General features: G+C 45.3%; 1 protein-coding gene across 2 annotated transcripts in view; it reads left to right on the top strand.

Annotated features, from left to right (window-relative positions):
* Positions 1-6,237: 6,237 nt before the first annotated feature.
* The window catches only part of WSB1 (WD repeat and SOCS box containing 1), a 31,948-nt gene continuing 19,203 nt past the window's right edge, over positions 6,238-18,982 (top strand). The window contains exons 1-4 of one of the 2 annotated variants that reach the window (XM_078679708.1): positions 6,238-6,375; positions 7,018-7,139; positions 9,167-9,335; positions 9,839-10,107. In XM_078679708.1, the coding sequence (XP_078535834.1) occupies positions 7,100-7,139; positions 9,167-9,335; positions 9,839-10,107 (478 nt within the window). In that variant the 5' untranslated portion in view covers positions 6,238-6,375; positions 7,018-7,099. The remainder of the gene's footprint in view (positions 6,376-7,017; positions 7,140-9,166; positions 9,336-9,838; positions 10,108-18,982) is intronic. The other variant, XM_078679709.1, reaches the window with a different exon arrangement.

Raw genomic sequence — 18,982 nt, 5'->3', positions numbered from 1 at the left:
CACAATAGGAAACTTACATTGGATGCTATTGTCGCATACCTTTCATTCCTAATTCTGTACTATTTTTTGTTTCTTAACCGTGAAGAAGTCGCTGCGCACAATTGTAAGTGCGACGAAACACGTGTTGAATCCCATTTGGAATGGAAACACAACCGGATTTAAGAATCTTCACGTATTGAGTATAGCCCTGAAGAAGTCGCTGTGCACAACCGTAGGTGCGACGAAACACGTGTTGGCTGTTGTGAATAAACTGAAGCGCATGTTCCAGCAAAGACTCAAGCTTTTGTCACACTGTTATTGATATAATGGAAATACTGTTAGCTTGTGCTGGCGACTGTTGTTCCTCTAAGTCAGGGGTCTTCAAACTTTTTTGTTCTGAGCCCCCCTAAGTAAAATGTTTTGCGGTCGGCCACCCCCCCCCCCCCCCCCCCAAATTTTATGGAAAGGATTGGGAGAGCAGGGCTTATGAGATGATTTCAGGAGTACTTTTTCTATAGTTCATGAACCACACTATATATGAGACTTATAAAACAGCAAATTAATCAAACAAAAACATGTATTGTCCCAAAAATACCGCTCCCCATTATTCGGATGTTTGTGAGCCCCTCACACTCTAGGATCCCAATGCAACTACACCTACTGCACTAATGTTAACTGCATTCCTGAGTAGCAGGCTATCTCCTCTGCATCTTTTAACTCTTCCCCATCATGCCTGACCATCACTCCAATCTTCAAACGGGCTCTTTGTCCTGTTTGAAAAAAGAGCTCCAACATGTTGTAACCCTTTTGTTTCTGCAAGAGTGCCCTCAGTCATTATGCTAGAAAGGAAAATAAGCTCACATGCGCCTTTTTTAAAGGTAGACAGTCATAATTGTGAAGCAGTGGCCCCTCTAACCCCTGGGCCCCTGCCCTGCAGCATCTGCTTCATTAATGATAACTAACAGTGGCCACTTACACACCTGGCAGCAGCACCTGCTGCACTGATGAATGGCCCTTTCTGAAGCCTGGAAATGCAGCAAATACACTGTACTTCCAGGCTACCTTCATTTACATGTATTTGAAGAGGTATTTGCGCCCCTCTGGGAAACCATCCATGCCCCCCCCAGAGAGCACACCCCACAGTTTGAAGACCTCTGACATAAACAATCTTACCCTCAACGCAGACAGCCTTGCACTATGGTGCCTGCGTAGCTGCTAAACAGCTAAATTTAGCACCAACGCAAGGTTGCACCATATTATTGTAAATATGGCGCAGTCCTGCATTTCTAAAGTGAAGGAGAGTGTCGCTAGCCTTCTTGGCTTAACGACATGCCTCGCCACGCCACTTTATTGTAAACATGCCCCCTAGTTCCTTAATTCTCCTCAATATATTTATGTTTCACTCTCCAACGAGTTCTTTGTGTGACAGATTTAAGAGGTATAGGTCTTAGAAGGATAACGTGATGACAAGTGGTAAAGGGGGTTGTAATAAAAGGAACTATTTGAGAGATTACTGAAAAAGAATCCCGGGGAGGTGATGGATTACACACATGAAAGTGAACGTAGAGGTTCGAATCAACGGGATGTTGAAAAATGCAATTTATGTCCAATAAAAAAAAAAGGATGCCGTACTTAGAAAAGATGTTTAGTGTTATTTGCAGAGGGTCACAAAGCACAAGGTCAATTCATAACGCAAGAAGTCTGAAATTAGGAACATCTCTCATGGTCGCCCTGTTGTCAGTGCATTCTCAATATATGAAACAAAGACTTTGACTTAAACAACAGATATTTATTTAAATTTATTTGCAGCGAGGTTGGGCATAGATGCATAAAAGAGTTGCGAATTGTGCCAACTATGTGCACCAAAATGCAGAAGACTATTTAATCGACTTGAACAGTGTGCTCTAATATGGCATCACAAATCCCACAAGTTTGTTGAGTTGAAAGTATAGATGGGCGAGCCACTGAAGGCGCGAGTCTGAATCCGTGCTCTGGCGCAGCTCGAGGTCCTAATGGAGGCTCGAGCCCATAAGGAGCAGAGCTTTCATGTGGCTTCTACCTGCCTCCCTCCCTTTTCCCAGGATCTGCCATTAGGGACAGAGCTGCATAATGCGGAAAGGGGGATCCAGGTGCGAGTCTCGGCGTCGGCTCAACACCCTGTGATTCTGGGCAAATCACTTATTCTCCTCGTGCCTATAAACAATCATGTAACCATGTGTTATGTAACTGGTGCTCATGTAAAGCACTCGGCCATCCCTGGTTGAGTTCACGCTGTATTTAAAAACTGCAGAAAAATTACGTAAGAGGTAAAAACAAACCATTAACATAAGGCAAGGCAAATCGATACGCATTTTCTGCTGATTTGCAAAAAATGTAACCAGAAATCCTGGATAAATCGCGGGCTCCTCGCTTATCAAATGGTGTGATCTTAGGCAAATATTTTATTTCACTAAAACGGTTTTCTTCACTATTGCGTAGGAAAGCACTTTTAAATGTGAGTTTAGATGACCAGTTTTGCAAAACTATCACTTTTAATAAGTACTTTTCACTGCGGAATATAGTGTGCCTTATTAATGTCAAAGCTTTGACAGGTTAAAGAAATACACTTTTAGGAATTTTGAGGAGGCCTTATCATATTTTACTTGATGTTATTTGTATGATTTACCTAGCAAATATTTTCAGTGCTTGGCACCTGCACATGCTCTAGGATGCAAGCCAGACCCTCGGCTCTGGCTCGCCTCTATTTGAAAGAAACATACAGCTTTCCCAGAGTATGAATAGGAACCCTGCCAGCACACTCACTGACCCCTACCCCCACCTCAGTTCTCACTTTCACTACTAGGGCTCGGAATAAATGAAGACAGCCTGGAAATGCAGCAAATACACGCCGTATTTCCAGGCCATCTTGATTTACATTTATTTGCTGAGTGATTCGCGCCCCCCTGGGAACCTATTCACGCCCCCCCACGGGGGCGCGCCCCACAGTTTGAAGACCTCTGCTCTAAGTGGTTGTGTCCCAGCACTTCGTATCCGTCTGCCGATCTCGCGAGTACGCATCGCACCTCTATGTAGAGGATGAGAAGAACAATAAAGAAGCATACACGATTATAATATATTTTGTCTCTCTTAATGTTGATTATAATGAGTGTGTGCTGGTGACTGTAATAGTAAAACAATTAATAATGCTGTGACATTGACTGATGAGGTTCCCTCACATACGACAGAGGACGCGGTTCCTTCCAGACCTCCTATTAAGGTGGAGAATAAACAAGGTAAAAATGATTATCATTTATAATTGTCTTCTTCCAAATGTAAAGCAAAGTTAAAGCCCATTTCGTCTCCTAATTTTATTTCCCATATCCCTGATACAGGCGATTTATGAGTGACTTGTATTTGAATCGTGCTCATGGGGCCTGTCGGCTAGTCAGAAAGCCCTCATACTCCCTTAAGGACGGCGTTTCCGCCGTCTGGATTATGATGTTGGTTTCCTACAGCCAATCCATGTTGCCCTTTCCAACATGATTGGCTGTCGGGAACAGAATTTGGGAGCCCCTAGCAGGGCCCTTTTTCCCCTGGGCCCTCCGCGTTTGGCTCTGGGGGCACCTATGGTGTCCCCTACACATCCCTGCACTGGTGCCTGCCACACGGTGCAGGGATGTTTAAAAACTTCAATTTTTCAATGGGAGCTTGTGCTGCAGGCAGTTTCAGCCCGCTGCACAGGTTCCCATTGAAAAATTGAAGTTTGCGACCCCACCATGTGTGGTCATATCTACATTGCACAGTCCTAACCGCCGACCTATGGTCACCAGTCAATAGCGCAGCATTATTACGGTAATTCTTTTGCCTTTAATATTAGCCACCAGGGGAAACTCCATTGTCTTGCGCTTTCTGCTTTCCCCGCAGAATGGACTAAAATCGTCTTTGACATTAAGTTAAGTACTGAATTTTCTATATTTTTTGTGACTTTATCCATAGAGGCTGCAACAGCCTGCTCAACTGAAGCTCAAATATATTCATTCAACACAAGCTCCCATTGAAAAATTTAACTTTTTAATCATCCCTGCACCGCGTGGCAGGCAGCAGTGCAGGGATGTGTAGCATACATGCCAACATTTTAGAAGAGTAAATTGGGAGATTTAAAAAATAAATAAATCGGGAGAATGTATTTCTCCCATTGCCTTCTAGTGAGGGTGAGGCGTTAATCGGGTCTATTGGCATGTATGGAACTAGCAAGTGTGCTGCTGCAGGATTGGATACCTGAAATGCAAATGCACTCTTTCTTCTTACCTGTCAGGAACACGGAGAAAGCGCTATGGCAAGCAGAGAGAACATGGCAAACGTTGTGCATTTGCCTGCAGGAGGGGGTTACTGGGAGTACATACTTAGAATTACACAAGACCAGTCCCTGTCCGCTCAAGTCTGCCTAGGAATACTTTATACAGAGAATGTGCGGGCAAATTAATTATTTTCCGGAGTCTTCGTTTCTGGGCCCACTCAAGCCCACATTTAAACCAATATCTTTCAGACAGGCTCAAAATATATGGTGCTGACATCTACGGGGGCAGCTAGATAATTTCCGCTCTCAATCTGCCTTTTTTCCCATGCAGATCGATTACATGTTTCAGCAATCGGGTTTCTGTATGCTGGAATTGGAAGGCAGGAGTCTAGCCTTGAAATCTGTAGTCTCCCACCTAATCGTGAGGGTTGTGTAGAGCCCCAGGGCCAAATGCGGAGGGCCAGGGGGTAAGAGGACCCTAATAAGGGCTCCCAAAGCCAGTTTCCGACACCCAATCCATTTCAGAAAGGACAACATGGATTGGCTGTTGGAAACCGACATCATAATCCCGGTGGCGAAATCACCGTCATTAAGGGATTATGATGGCTTTCTGACTGCGTCGGATTACCCGACCAGTTTAAACTCTGACCTCCATCATCACAATAAGGCAGTTGGACTTTAAACCTACAATGTCGGTCGAAAAGCCTCTGATCAGCGGTCGGATTCTTTCCAACCAAATTCGTAATCAGGCCCTTCGTTTGCTTAGTCTCATTTAAAATTTCTTCCTCTTGCAGCCCAGTGCAAGTAAATGGTGAAAGTTATATCCGATTTTTCTTCAACTATCCCTTTTGTTTCTTTGGATCTGTGACTGTAATATACCAATTTACAAAATAGTATAAGAAACTGGTGCTTGCATCTCGTTTTTCGGTCTCTAAAATCCATACATGCCAATAGACCCGATTCAGGCGGGAGGTTACTGATTTTTCAAGCCAAACATCTCTTTATTTTAGCTATCTCCCTCCTAAAACTGAATTTTCTACAATAGGAGTCAATGGGGAATTTTCATTCTCCCGATTTTTTACTTTAAATCTCCCACGTCCCTGTCCTAAATAGTGGCATGTATGCTAAAATCGGCCAAATAAAATAAGGTTTTACAAACGTGCAGCATCTTTTAATCGTCATGCGTGCACCTTTGAGTAATATTCAAAAACGAAATAATCCTAACTTGTACAAACCAAGCAAGGATGTGGAGTTATAGCTAAAGCGCTCGATTTTGGAACTGGGTGACCAAGTTCGAGTCTGGGCGTCGTTGTACTATTCTATGGTTCCATACAAATCGTTTGATCTCCCCCTGCCTGAAAACCACGTATGTGGATCTGTATGGTTAAATTGATGCTTGTATGAACTCCTCCAATACTTTCGCGCTACATTAATAACCAACACAAAACATTACTGTTCTAGAGACTTCTAGGCTTGGGAACAGTAGCGGGAATAAAAACGCCAGCGACACCGCCATATTGGAAAGTTTAATTTCGGCGGCCTTTCCATTCAAGTGGTCTCAACTGATCGACTACCTGGATACGAGAAATATTGCAACACATTGTCTCGTTATTGCGTTAACTAAATTTAACATTTTTGTCAGTCATTGTATAACGATTTATTTTTATATAAATATATTATACCGTATAAGAAGGTCAACAGGCCTTCATAATTATCCACCTATTTTTTTGCATGTATTGAAATGTATAGTTTTCTAGTGAAGTCCTAGGTCAACATTGGTTACACATACGACACTCCACACGTCTGAAAAGAGCGCTTCCGTTTTGTTTTCTTAACCTCTATTGCCAGGCGCTTAACCGCGCCCACCTCAATGAAGCTTTAGTTCCGATTGGTTAAGCAGACTCAACCCAACTGTCACTCCGCCTCCGCCCTTTCACACTGCAGCGTGCCAACGCGATCACGTGGGCGGCCCCGCCCAAGGAGGCTCTGTGTGTCCTAGTCTCCTCCTCAGTGACGTTACCGGCGACGCCCCTTACACTATAGTTTTACCCTGCGTCGTGGAGCGCTGGGGGTTAGTTTGCGGCAAGATCTTCGGGGCCAAGGAAGGTTAGCGATCCTAGGTCTGTACCGTTCGTGTGGAGTCTGCCTTGCCAAGCCCCACCCTTGTGTCCTCGCGAACCGTTAAGGGACTCGCGCCTGCTTTGTCGGTCATATCTGTCGCCTTAGTTTGTATTCGTCTCGATATTTCCTCTGCATATAGCGCCCTTCCTAATAGCGGTTGACAGCCTCCGCCAACCCGTCGGATACATGTAAGTCACGAAGGCAGTGACTCGCCTTTGAGCACCCGTACCCCCGCTAGTACAAGGGCTTTGCGTCTTCTTTTCATCGCCCCTTTTAGTGTAAGTCCATTGGTCGACCTCGTCCAATCCTTCTGGGACGCATATTCCAAACCATATTCAGTACAGTTCTCACTGTACCAACGTTTTCACCACCTCAGACGAGATACAAGAACCAGTCCCGGTAAAGCTGTTTCCTTCCTTTTCTGGTTAGGCGTCATAAGCACCGCACAAATCTATTTTGCACCCCTCCCAACTCGAAACCCTAGGTACAATCTCCCGTCTCCCAAGAGCAGACCCCGGCCGACCTTGTACCCTCGGATTCACCCTATTGCAGAGTGACGGCCCACTCGGGGTGGACCCTCCTCCTGTGTAGTTGTCATTCACTCACCCACCAAACATCTGACGCTGTCTCTTCTCTCACAGGTGGTGATCCAGTCTGCTCTCCACTCGCTCCTCAAAACCGTCTTCAGTCCGATTTGGTTTCTGGTGTGTGGGCTCTAGTTAGATGGCCAGCTTTCCCGACACTCTCAACCAAGATGACTTTGGTAAGTACACATACAATCAAATGGATTTTAACCTGTGCATCGTTAAGTTGTTTTGGGGACAGGAAACCAAATAATTGAAATGATGATGTATATCAATTCAGTTAAATGTCTCGGTTGCATAGGTTTTATTGAGTGTGGGTTTAGAATACGAATGGGACGGAAAAGTACCTGTGTAAGCACGTTATCTTTACTAGTGACCGTATTCACGCGGGGGCACTGAAAACCACGAGTACGCCTAATGAGATTCTGAATTCAGGAGTGGCTCTTAAAAGGGTGACATGTCGACTCGTCAGAATAATGCGATGCGCGTAAGTTATGCGTTGGTGCGAAACACTAAAGTAAACGTGGTAGCCTAAGCTGTTCTCTTTCAGTAAGTCATTGCTGCGTGCGTTTGTTGTATCTTTCCTTGTCCACGAGGGTAGGTTGGTTGTCACTATTTCAGTACCTTGGTGTCGTTTGATCAGCGCCCCGCATGAGTATACTCTTTTTACCCGGGTGTCTCAAGAAGAGTTTATCCTGATGTCGGCTAGAAGCATTAACGCAACTGCTACAACTGTTACCTATCGACAGCTTATATTTTAACTATTTAAAAAATGTCTATTGCGGACTTTGTGCGTACCTTTTTTTTTTCCTAAATGCTAAACACGCGTGCCTTTTTTGCTGTACTCAGTTTGGCGGTTGAAGGACTCATTGGCGTTCTTTTCATTGTGCATTTATTCAGAAAAGAAATGCATAGCTCAATATTCTGAGAATGGTTGGTCCACCCGTTGCTTCACGGGTTAGGATCTACGGCCCTCATTTTATGTTTCGACACGCTGTGAAATAGAGGGAAGAAAACCCGCAGCGCACTTGAGCTGTAAATCGCGGATGATTGACGGGTTGATTTCACTGTGAAGTGTCATGGCTGCTCTACGTATTGCAGGAGCTGAAGCATTGGGATATTTCGGGAGGGCTGCCATTGTGCGTGTCTATTTTGTCATGTACGCAGAATGCACGCCCCTTCCTCGTTGGCGTCGTTTCTCCAGCTCGTCACCCTCCCCCCGCTGTTAGCATCCTTGTAGGGATCCTGGCCGTGGTTGGTGGAAGCTGGAGGAGGGAGGGCACTGCTCCCGACAGCTGATGATTTAGTGTCGGGAGCTTTTAATGATAAAGCTGGAAGTACATCGCACGGCCTTGGTTCGTGGAAACGAGCACCTTACTTGTATTCCCCACGTGGCACTGAGACCTTACGAGTTAAAATATAACTTAACTACTCAGCCGAGAAACTCGTCCCTGCGCTTTACGTGAAACTAGTGTAAAACCTGCATACTTGATTGTAGTCCGTGCCCAATCCGATTAGTAGTTGATCGTATTTAAAACGCACACCCACAATAAGTAACTTGGTGTTCAGTACAAGGTGACCATGAACTCTTGACCGTCTGCTTTTACTTGCATTTTGAGCGTGCCACAGTGTGGATGCGGTTATTTACCATGGAAGACTAAACCTGGCAGTGTTTGAAAATATTTTTTGAATGATGATCCTGTCATCTAGAACTGTCGAGTGTAACTTCGACATTATATAATTGCGTCAGTATTGCTAAAACTTGAATATGCATTTTTTAACCATTATTATGCCTGTACTGAGTGACATGGTAGATACGTTAATAAACTGGATTAATTCTCCATCTGAGGCTTTCATGCTAATGAACTGGTCCAGTATTTCTGTGCCATAAATGTACTGGTAACTCTGGGTTTGTAAACTCTGGATCGTGTGAATAGGCACCGGGTAAAGCTGTGGCTGCAACCTCGCCCCTACCTCCTCCTTCACTTGATCTCTCGTCCTCCCTGCTTTGTGAATGAATTTCCCCAACATGTTAAGTGAATTCTCATGCAAACACTGCTTGCAATGTGTTATATATTTTTGCAGCGGTTTATTTTTTCAGTGGTTAAACACTTAGATTCCATTTGACTTATAACTATTCGTGAACGATGCTGTTCTTCTTATCTCGCAAAATAAACTGCTGAATAAACTTTTTATTTTATTTTAGTGAGATCACGCACCATAGGAGAACTCATAAAACCTACGGCTCCTTTTGAACAAAAGTATGGGCGTGAAAATTGGACCGTTGCCTTTGCTCCAGATGGTTCCTATTTTGCATGGTCACAAGGACATCGCACTGTAAAATTGGTTCCCTGGTCCCAGTGCCATAATAACTTGTAAGATGTTTTTCATTCATACAGTAACTGTACAATTTTTTAAAATAGTTTTAGAACATTTAAAGTGACCTATCCCTTTTACATAATGGTGGTTTAATAAGAAGAGGCATTGACTATAATTTGATGTCTCGGCTCTAATATGGAATGGCCACTTGTCTAGTTTGGCAATGGACGTTTTGACTGGTTTGCAAGGAAAACCTAACACTTTTGTTGTTAGCTTGAACCCATCAAGTTTTCAGCTTGATATGCAGTGACTGTAACACTTTCTACATGACAACCACTGGAGAAATCTAGAACAAGTTTGGGCTATTTGTGGGGAGTCAGATTTTTTTTTTGGTGTGTGCTTAGTCTGCATTTATTTTACTGTTCGTTTCGACGTGGCTGTTTCTGCTATTTGGTTCTACAGTAGAGCTTGCTCATTAATGTGAATTTTTGGTAAATATTTTTAACTTTCAGTTCAGCCATTTTGGGGAATGTTTACATTTGTTGAACCTGTTTTGCAGTGTCGTGGATGGCATCAAGAATTCTACCAGTTCTCTGATCCCCAGATTTTCAAGACAAAATAGCAATGAATGCCAGAAGTCTCAACCATATGAACACACAATAGACTGTGGGGACATAGTGTGGAGTCTTGCCTTTGGCTCTTCTGTGCCTGAGAAACAGAGCCGATGTGTGAACATAGAATGGCATCGATTCAATTTTGGTCAGGATCAGCTTTTGCTTGCAACTGGCTTAAACAATGGGCGCATAAAAATTTGGGATGTGTACACAGGTAAGCAGACTACTTTTATCTTTATTTTGTATGAACTTATATTCAAACTTGGTGTCTGACATTCTTTGGAAACTTTCTTTGGTGCAACAGGACATTTAGTTTAATAACTGATAGTATGCTAATATGAAAGTTAGTTTAACGAATGCCTTGGCATCAAATTTCATAGTGCTAGCAACGTAAGTAGGATGTGAATTAAATTGTTATAACTTCCATTGAGCTCCTTTCTTGTTTACAGATTCACTTTTATATTTAGCATTTTTAATACCTGTATCAGTGTATTGTAGGTGAGGTGTTTTTTTTGTTGTTGTTGTTGTATATAATTTTGAACAGAAGTTGTAGTCTGCCAGCATGATCTGTACCCGTTCTAAGGAAAATGTTTTCTGCTCTAACAATCATAGATTTATTCTAGAACTTCTAATCTTGGTGATTTGTTTTGTACATCTTTTCGTAAAACTGAGTAGCAACAAGCGGAAGAACCCTTTACATGTTTTTTACTTATTGGCCCAAAGAACCCCTTTTAATTGGATTGCTTTATTCTGTCTCATTCAAGTTAATCATTAGTTTGCGTTTACCAGTGAATTGTTACATGAATTCACCTTTGAGCACCAAAGCATGAGGGGTGGTTTCTACCTCTTTAGAGGTTGGGCAGGGCTGGCATCTCTCCAGCCGTGCCTCTTACGGAAAGAGTCTCAGTTGCATGGGAGGGAAAAAACTGGTCTTACAGTACATTGTGTGCTTCTGCTCACAACCTATGTGCAGTAAAGCTTGAATGCATATTACACAAACGTACCTATTTTTCTGAGTACCAAGGGTTTTTTCATACTATTTTTATTTTACAAAATGCATTGAACAGTGAATTGTTTATATGCAGGTCTGTTTACTTCATTTATTTTTCATAAACGGGAAACATTTTGCCCCTAGAACCTCGGAGCATGTATTAAACCAGGTTTCTGCTCTGTACTTTTTCAAGGACTGAATTCCTTTGCTAGTTGTCATCAACATAAAGTATGCAGCGTATACCTTGTTGCTATGGCACAACGTTTTTCTCAGTGAGGGTAGGGGGCTCTGATCTGTTCTCATTTCAGTTGTGTGAGTGAAATAAGAGATGCAGAACACATGTTGTACGAGTCAGTTTAAGGTGTGTTCATGTGTGTGTGTGTATATACATACATACATATATATATTTTATGGATATATTCTTGACATTTTATGTTTGTTAACCAGTCTTGAGGTAAGTAGTGCACTACACAGGCTATTGGGCCTTAAAACCTATTTTTTCTTTCATTTTTTTCTTGGAATAACCACGTGTTGGGTACTGGATTACGAGTGTCCCAGTTTTTAACAATGCTTATGCACACACCTGTTTTCACTGGGCTCGCATTTTCAATTGTACGTAGTTTACTGCACCTAGTAATCGCACTGTTTGGATCCCACCCCGGTGTACATTTTAGCAGTTCCAAGCTGCTGAAATTTACCAGGGAACGATTCCTAGTACATAAACACACATTTTGGCGCACGAAGCGACAACCTCTGCATGTGATGTGTTTTGTATCTATTTTTTGCTAATGCTCAAGATGGGGTCTGTTATTGCACCCGTTAAATTCCGAACCCCAGGGTATTGTATTTTACTAGTTGTGGTAAACTAAACTGCAGCACTATATGGTGCATTCTTATATACGATCAAAATAATTGTTGGGATCTCTTGTATTACTTACTCGACTATACATATTGTGGAAAACCATGCTTGTCTGCTGCCTTCTGCCCATAGTTGTCTACTACTGGTGTAAGCCTGCACTGTTAACTCGAAATCTGTTCTAGACTTAATTAAACTTACTTTTTTCAGGGACTGTAAACTGTAGTTCTCTAGCTGAAGACTCTCTCCTGCCTACCTCTACCTATGGCAGAGATTGAGGGGGCGGAGAGCCTTTGTTTCCGTCTGAGCGTGTCTGCTCAGCAATCGATTGCCGGCACAGTAATTTATCGACCGTCCGGGCCAGCAGGTCTGTTTTTGGAGTCCCTTGGTCCCGCCTTGTCCCCCATTGCAGCCAAATATAACCATTGCGAGGTTCTCGGAGATTTTAACATACACCAGGATCAAGCGGCAGATCATGAGTCCATGAAGCTAAGTGAATCCCTTTGCACACTGAACCGAATACCCTGTGTCTCACTACCTACCCACGAAAAAGGCCATACTTTGGACCAGATTTTTTCGTCCTCTAAGATTGCAATTGACTCACCACTTCCTATCATCTGGTCTGATCATTTTCTGCTCACCTTCCAAATATGGGAGACCTTCTTCCCAGTGCGAACCTAGGCCCAGCAGTGTTAGGTCCTATGCACAGTTTACGCCGGAGGCAGTAGCCACCATACTGAGGCAGCACCCCATTCCTTTTAGTGACCATTTGGAGGAGGATGTCCGCTCACTTTGAAGTGGGCTATGCAACTAGCACCACCGAGAATGCAGGCAGCTAAAACAGGCAGTGCCTCTCCCCTCTGGTTCTCGGAAGCACTAAGGAAAAGTAAGAGTGCATGTAAATGTTTGGAAAGATTATGGAGAAAGTACTTTGATCCCATAAAGAAAATTACCTATAACCTGGCCTTCAAGACCCATTACGTCAAAGTTCGAGAGGGGACTTTTTTTTAATCTGGCCTCAAATTGAACAAGTTGGGAACAGAAGCCTGGAATTGTTCCAAATTGTCAAGGCCTTCTCCCCACGAAAGTAATTAATCCCCCTTTTACACCCACAGATGAATGGACCAGCCGCATGGTGCAATATTTTTATATTAAAATTAAAAATATTCAGGATATTTCGGAACTGGGCCTCAACCCGGTGATGGCATTTTAGCCCCACTCCTTCCCGCCTACTCCAACTTAGATGAGACTCTTGGAGTTTCCCCCTATTCCCATGATTACGTCCCTTAAAATAATGTGAGCACTGAAATCTGGCTCCCCTGTGGATCCTTGCTCGGCCAGAGTGCTGGCCTCTATGCTCCTATTAGAACTCTCTGATCCTCAACCCAGAAGTTGTCATTCGTGGCAAAATTTGCACGTTCTCGGTTAGGCAGACGCTCGTTCCAGGTGACCGCTACTATGCTGTGGAACAGCCTGCCACCTCTCCTGGGACAGGAACAAGTTCTCCCCAGCTTCAGGAGAAAGCTAAACACTGTTTCAATACGAGTCGAGGTACACGTAGCTGCTTCAAACTGTTCTGTCAATAGTATTAAGTCAGCGCGGGGACACTCTTAGGAGTAGCCGTGCGCTTTACAAATATCCTATTGTATAACAAGAGCCATATGAGGATTTGTTTTGTGGACTATTTTTGTGTATGATTTGGGCCGAGCGTCTCCCTTTTTTTTTTTTTTTTTTTTTTATATTGCAGTTGTCCCCACTTCTTGCCCCCTCCTTATCTGTCCATTTTGGTGTTGGTCACAGTTATGAGGCCAAAGGGCTTATTACAGGGATGAACAGATGGTTTTCGTGGTGTGCAGATACAGGCTTGGGCAGGAACCGATGTTCTTATATGGTCTGGCAGAAAAAAAGTAGTTGGATGGTAGTTTGTGATGTTTGGTTGGCCGTCCGAGAAGTTCACAGGTTTAACTGTTCTCTATATTTGCCATTTTGATTTTTACATGCAGCTTAAGATTCATGGTTCCGTTGTTTGTAGCTGTAAAACATTTGCAAGTAGTACCAGTTGACCATTCAAACGTTTTAAAATTTGCTGGTACAGTATATTTTACTTTTTGATATGTTTCAAGTGCTAATTACATGTCCTGGGTTCAAGATGGACATCGCCACCTAGAGTTTTCGTAGGTCTCCAAAGCATTCTTTCCTAGATGTTAAAATTGAGTCACTATAGCGGACCTGGTTTTAAGAACTCTGTGGTGAACCACTCAGATGTGCTTTATAGGAACATCTCGCTGATTGTGATCAGGCAGTGTGAGCAAAGTTTCTGCCTTCAGCTACCACATTGCTCCTTTTTAGGGCTCGGGCCTACGTCACCACGAAGTGGGGCGGAGCTCCGAGCTCTATAGTAAAAGAAAAAAAAAGTGTCTTTAGGGGTCCGGACAGCAACATTCCTTAGTGCACGCGCTTTTTTTTTTATGGCATGTGCATGTTCATTCGTCTTCGCTGTGCTGTGTTTTTAGTAGCCTTGACATGATAGGCTATCTGTAATTTAGCGTGCGTCATCTTGGCATTTTCTCTGTGGTTACGCGCACAGGAGTCCATTAATTTCAATTATGAGCTGTCAGGGTGCTGCGATAATGTAATGCAGATGTTGTGGGCGCGTTCACCAGTCTGCTGGGAATGGCGGCGTTCGTGCTTTTCCTGTGTTTTCTTTCCATGTAGGGCAGACTTGAAAGACATTGTCTTAAGAGGAGAAGGCCATATATCTTCAATTATCTCGCCATCACGGCGGAGATAATTGAAAACATATACCTGCAGTGGCGAGGCCGAGAGCTGAGCAGGATGACTCCATGCCACAGTGTAAGAGCGTCCGCATCAAAGCAAAGTGTAAAACTTAAAAAAAAAAAAAAAGTGAAAAAGCGAGTGGCTGTGGGTGTCCAGCGGTGCAGCAGGTGCAGTGACACTGGGGCCTCGAGGGTCTCCTTTAACCCAGACAGTGCTGTATTTTATTACCAGTGGCTGTGAGGGTGCAGCAGGTGCAGTGACACCAGGGCCTCGAGGGTCTCCCTTAACCCAGACAGTGCTGTATTTTACTAGCAGTGGCTGTGAGGGTGCAGTTACACCGGGACCTCGGGTCTCATTTAACCCAGACAGTGCTGTATTTTACTACCAGTGGCTGTGAGGGTGCATCAGGTGCAGTGACACCAGGGCCTCGAGGGTCTCCCTTAACCCTGACAGTGCTGTATTTTACTATCTGTGGGTGTCCAGGGGTGCAGCAGGTGCAGTGACACCGGGGCCTCGAGGGCCTCACTTAACCCTGACAGTGCTGTATTTTACTACCAGTGGCTGTGGGTGTCCAGGGGTGCAGCAGGTGCAGTGACACCAGGGCCTCGAGGGTCTCCCTTAACCCAGACAGTGCTGTATTTTACTACGAGTGGCGGTGGAAGTCCAGGGGTGCAGCAGATGCAGTGACACCAGGGCCTCGCGGGTCTCCCTTAACCCAGACAGTGCTGTATTTTACTACCAGTCGCTGTGAGGGTGCAGCAGGTGCAGTGACACCGGGGCCTCGAGGGTGTCCTTTAACCCAGACAGTGCTGTATTTTATTACCAGTGGCTGTGAGGGTGCAGCAGGTGCAGTGACACCAGGGCCTCGAGGGTCTCCCTTAACCCAGACAGTGCTGTATTTTACTACGAGTGGCGGTGGAAGTCCAGGGGTGCAGCAGGTGCAGTGACACCAGGGCCTCGAGGGTCTCCCTTAACCCAGACAGTGCTGTATTTTACTACGAGTGGCGGTGGAAGTCCAGGGGTGCAGCAGGTGCAGTGACACCAGGGCCTCGAGGGTCTCCCTTAACCCAGACAGTGCTGTATTTTACTATCAGTCGCTGTGAGGGTGCAGCAGGTGCAGTGACACCGGGGCCTCGAGGGTCTCCCTTAACCCAGACAGTGCTGTATTTTACTACGAGTGGCGGTGGAAGTCCAGGGGTGCAGCAGGCCTCACTTTACCCTGACAGTGCTGTATTTTGCTACCAGTGGCTGTGAGGGTGCAGCAGGTGCAGTGACACCGGGGCCTCGAGGGTCTCCCTTAACCCTGACAGTGCTGTATTTTACTACCTGTGGGTGTCCAGGGGTGCAGCAGGTGCAGGGACACCGGGGCCTCGAGGGCCCTCACTTAACCCTGACAGTGCTGTATTTTACTACGAGTGGCGGTGGAAGTCCAGGGGTGCAGCAGGTGCAGTGACACCAGGGCCTCGAGGGTCTCCCTTAACCCAGACAGTGCTGTATTTTACTACCAGTGGCTGTGAGGGTGCAGCAGGTGCAGTGACACCGGGGCCTTGAGGGTCTCCCTTAACCCTGACAGTGCTGTATTTTACTAGCAGTGGCTGTGGGTGTCCAGGGGTGCAGCAGGTGCAGTGACACCGGGGCCTCGATGGCCTCACTTTACCCTGACAGTGCTGTATTTTGCTACCAGTGGCTGTGAGGGTGCAGCAGGTGCAGTGACACCAGGGCCTCGAGGGTCTCCCTTAACCCAGACAGTGCTGTATTTTACTACCAGTGGCTGTGAGGGTGCAGCAGGTGCAGTGACAACGGGGCCTCGAGGGTCTCCCTTAACCCTGACAGTGCTGTATTTTACTACCAGTGGGTGTCCAGGGGTGCAGCAGGTGCAGTGACACCGGGGCCTCGAGGGCCTCACTTAACCCTGACAGTGCTGTATTTTACTACCAGTGGCTGTGGGTGTCCAGGGGTGCAGCAGGTGCAGTGACACGGGGCCTCGAGGGTCTCCCTTAACCCAGACAGTGCTGTATTTTACTACGAGTGGCGGTGGAAGTCCAGGGGTGCAGCAGGCCTCACTTTACCCTGACAGTGCTGTATTTTGCTACCAGTGGCTGTGAGGGTGCAGCAGGTGCAGTGACACCGGGGCATCGAGGGTCTCCCTTAACCCTGACAGTGCTGCATTTTACTACCAGTGGCTGTGGGTGTCCAGGGGTGCAACAGGTGCAGTGACACCGGGGCCTCGAGGGCCTCACTTAACCCAGACAGTGCTGTATTTTACTACTAGTGGCGGTGGAAGTCCAGGGGTGCAGCAGGTGCAGTGACACCGGGGCCTCGAGGGTCTCCCTTAACCCAGACAGTCCTGTATTTTACTACCAGTGGCTGTGAGGGTGCAGCAGGTGCAGTGACAACGGGGCCTCGAGGGTCTCCCTTAACCCTGACAGTCCTGTATTTTACTACCAGTGGCGGTGGAAGTCCAGGGGTGCAGCAGGTGCAGTGACACCAGGGCCTCGAGGGTCTCCCTTAACCCAGACAGAGTAGTGAGTGCAGAGTAGTGAGTGCAGAGTAGTGAGTGCAGAGTAGTGAGTGCAGAGTAGTGAGTGCAGAGTAGTGAGTGCAGAGTAGTGAGTAGGACATCACAGGCAGCAGCTGTGCAAGCTTCTTACACTCACAAGGAGACCACAGGCAGCTGAGTTGCAAGCTTCTCCCACTCACAAGAAGGACATCACAAACAGCAGCGGTGCAAGCTTCTCACACTCACAAGAAGGAAATCACAGGCAGCAGCTGTGCAAGCTTCTTACACTCACAAGGAGACCACAGGCAGCTGAGGTGCAAGCTTCTCCCACTCACAAGGACATCACAAGCAGCCGTGGTGCAAGCTTCTCACACGAACGACATCACAGCCAGCAGCAGTGCAAGCTTCTTACACTCACAAGGAGACGACAGGCAGCAGAGGTGCAAGCTTCTCACACTCGCAAGAACGACATCACAAGCAGCAGTGGTGCAAGCTGCCCTTACACACTCACAGCAGGTACTGTGCCAAGGCAGCAGCAGCAACAGAGCAAGAGTCCCTTACAAAGAACAGGCACAGCACAGAGATGCACAATGCAATCTTCTCATACTCCCAGGCAGCAGCGGTGCAAGCTTCTCACACTCGCAAGGATACCACAGGCAGCTGAGGTGTAAGCTTCTCCCGCTCACAAGAAGGACATCACAAGCAGCAGCGGTGCAAGCTTCTCACACTCACAAGAAGGACATCGCAGCAGCAGTGCAAGCTTCTTACACTCACAAGAAGGACATCACAGGCAGCAGCAGTGCAAGCTTCTTACACTCACAAGGAGACCACAGGCAGCAGAGGTGCAAGCTTCTCACACTCACAAGAAGGACATCACAGGCAGTAACGGTGCAATATTCTCACACTCACAAGGAGATCACTGGCAGTACACACCACATGAACACACTCCATAACACATAGCAACAATACATTGGCATTTACAATGCCATTAGCTCAAATTCAAATAAATCCGAGCCCGATTGCATTTCTAATGCTTGTTTTACAGTACTGACAGCACCGCTGTCGCTAGACAACTATGTAAGCATCACTAGAAAATACTTTGGCTCAGTCCACTGTTTTGATTGGGTAGCATTTGAGTGTTTCCAATAAAAAAGTGATTGCCCCCCATGCAGTTGTGATCCTTTTGTTTATCAAGCTGCATAAGCTTGAACTTTCAGGGACACCCACGTGACATTGGAATGCTATTAAAGTGTCCTGGCTAACTATATAATTTGTTGCATTATAGTGGCAATAGCACAGACGAAATGAGGGGTAGTCATTAACTGACATGGATTTTTAGGTCTGGCTTAAATGTGCTGTTAACCTACACCAATTTTATTCTACAGTTCTTTGCTGCCACACAACTACATATTTATTCCCATTGTATTGACTTGTAATGCTTCCCATTACATACAACATTCCTTTAAAGTTAGACTTAAAGGCATTGCCAATTGTTGTTTGTTGACTGCAATCCAATATTAAAGCTGCTTTTATCATTTTGGATAAACCGCATGGTCCTTAGTTGTCTAATCAAGACAATCTAGCATGGCTCCTCGGCTAGATAACTACACTTAAAAGTCCCTGAGCAAAGAAAGTTTAAATCTAGAACAGCTTTCTAGTTAACAGAGCAGGTTTGCACCAGTGGTGGACGACTATGATCCGAAGGCATCCAAGCATGGTTTCCACAATATGTATAGTCCTGAGAAAGTTATACAAGAGATCCCAACAGTCATTTTTATCTTCAATGAATAAGAGTTATCCAGGCAGTGTTGCAATATAATTGTACAAAAACAGTAAAATGCAATTCCCTGTGGTTCGGTATTTACCAGACACGATAAACAGACCCATCTTGAGTATAGCAACAAATAAATATGTACAAAATACATTGATTGCTGATGTCTGTGCTTTGCTGACCAAAACGTGCA

Source organism: Lissotriton helveticus, chromosome 3_1 (genome assembly GCF_964261635.1).
Source record: "Lissotriton helveticus chromosome 3_1, aLisHel1.1, whole genome shotgun sequence".
Classification (NCBI taxonomy): Eukaryota; Metazoa; Chordata; class Amphibia; order Caudata; family Salamandridae; genus Lissotriton; species Lissotriton helveticus.
This window is presented reverse-complemented; position numbering and strand designations above follow the sequence as displayed.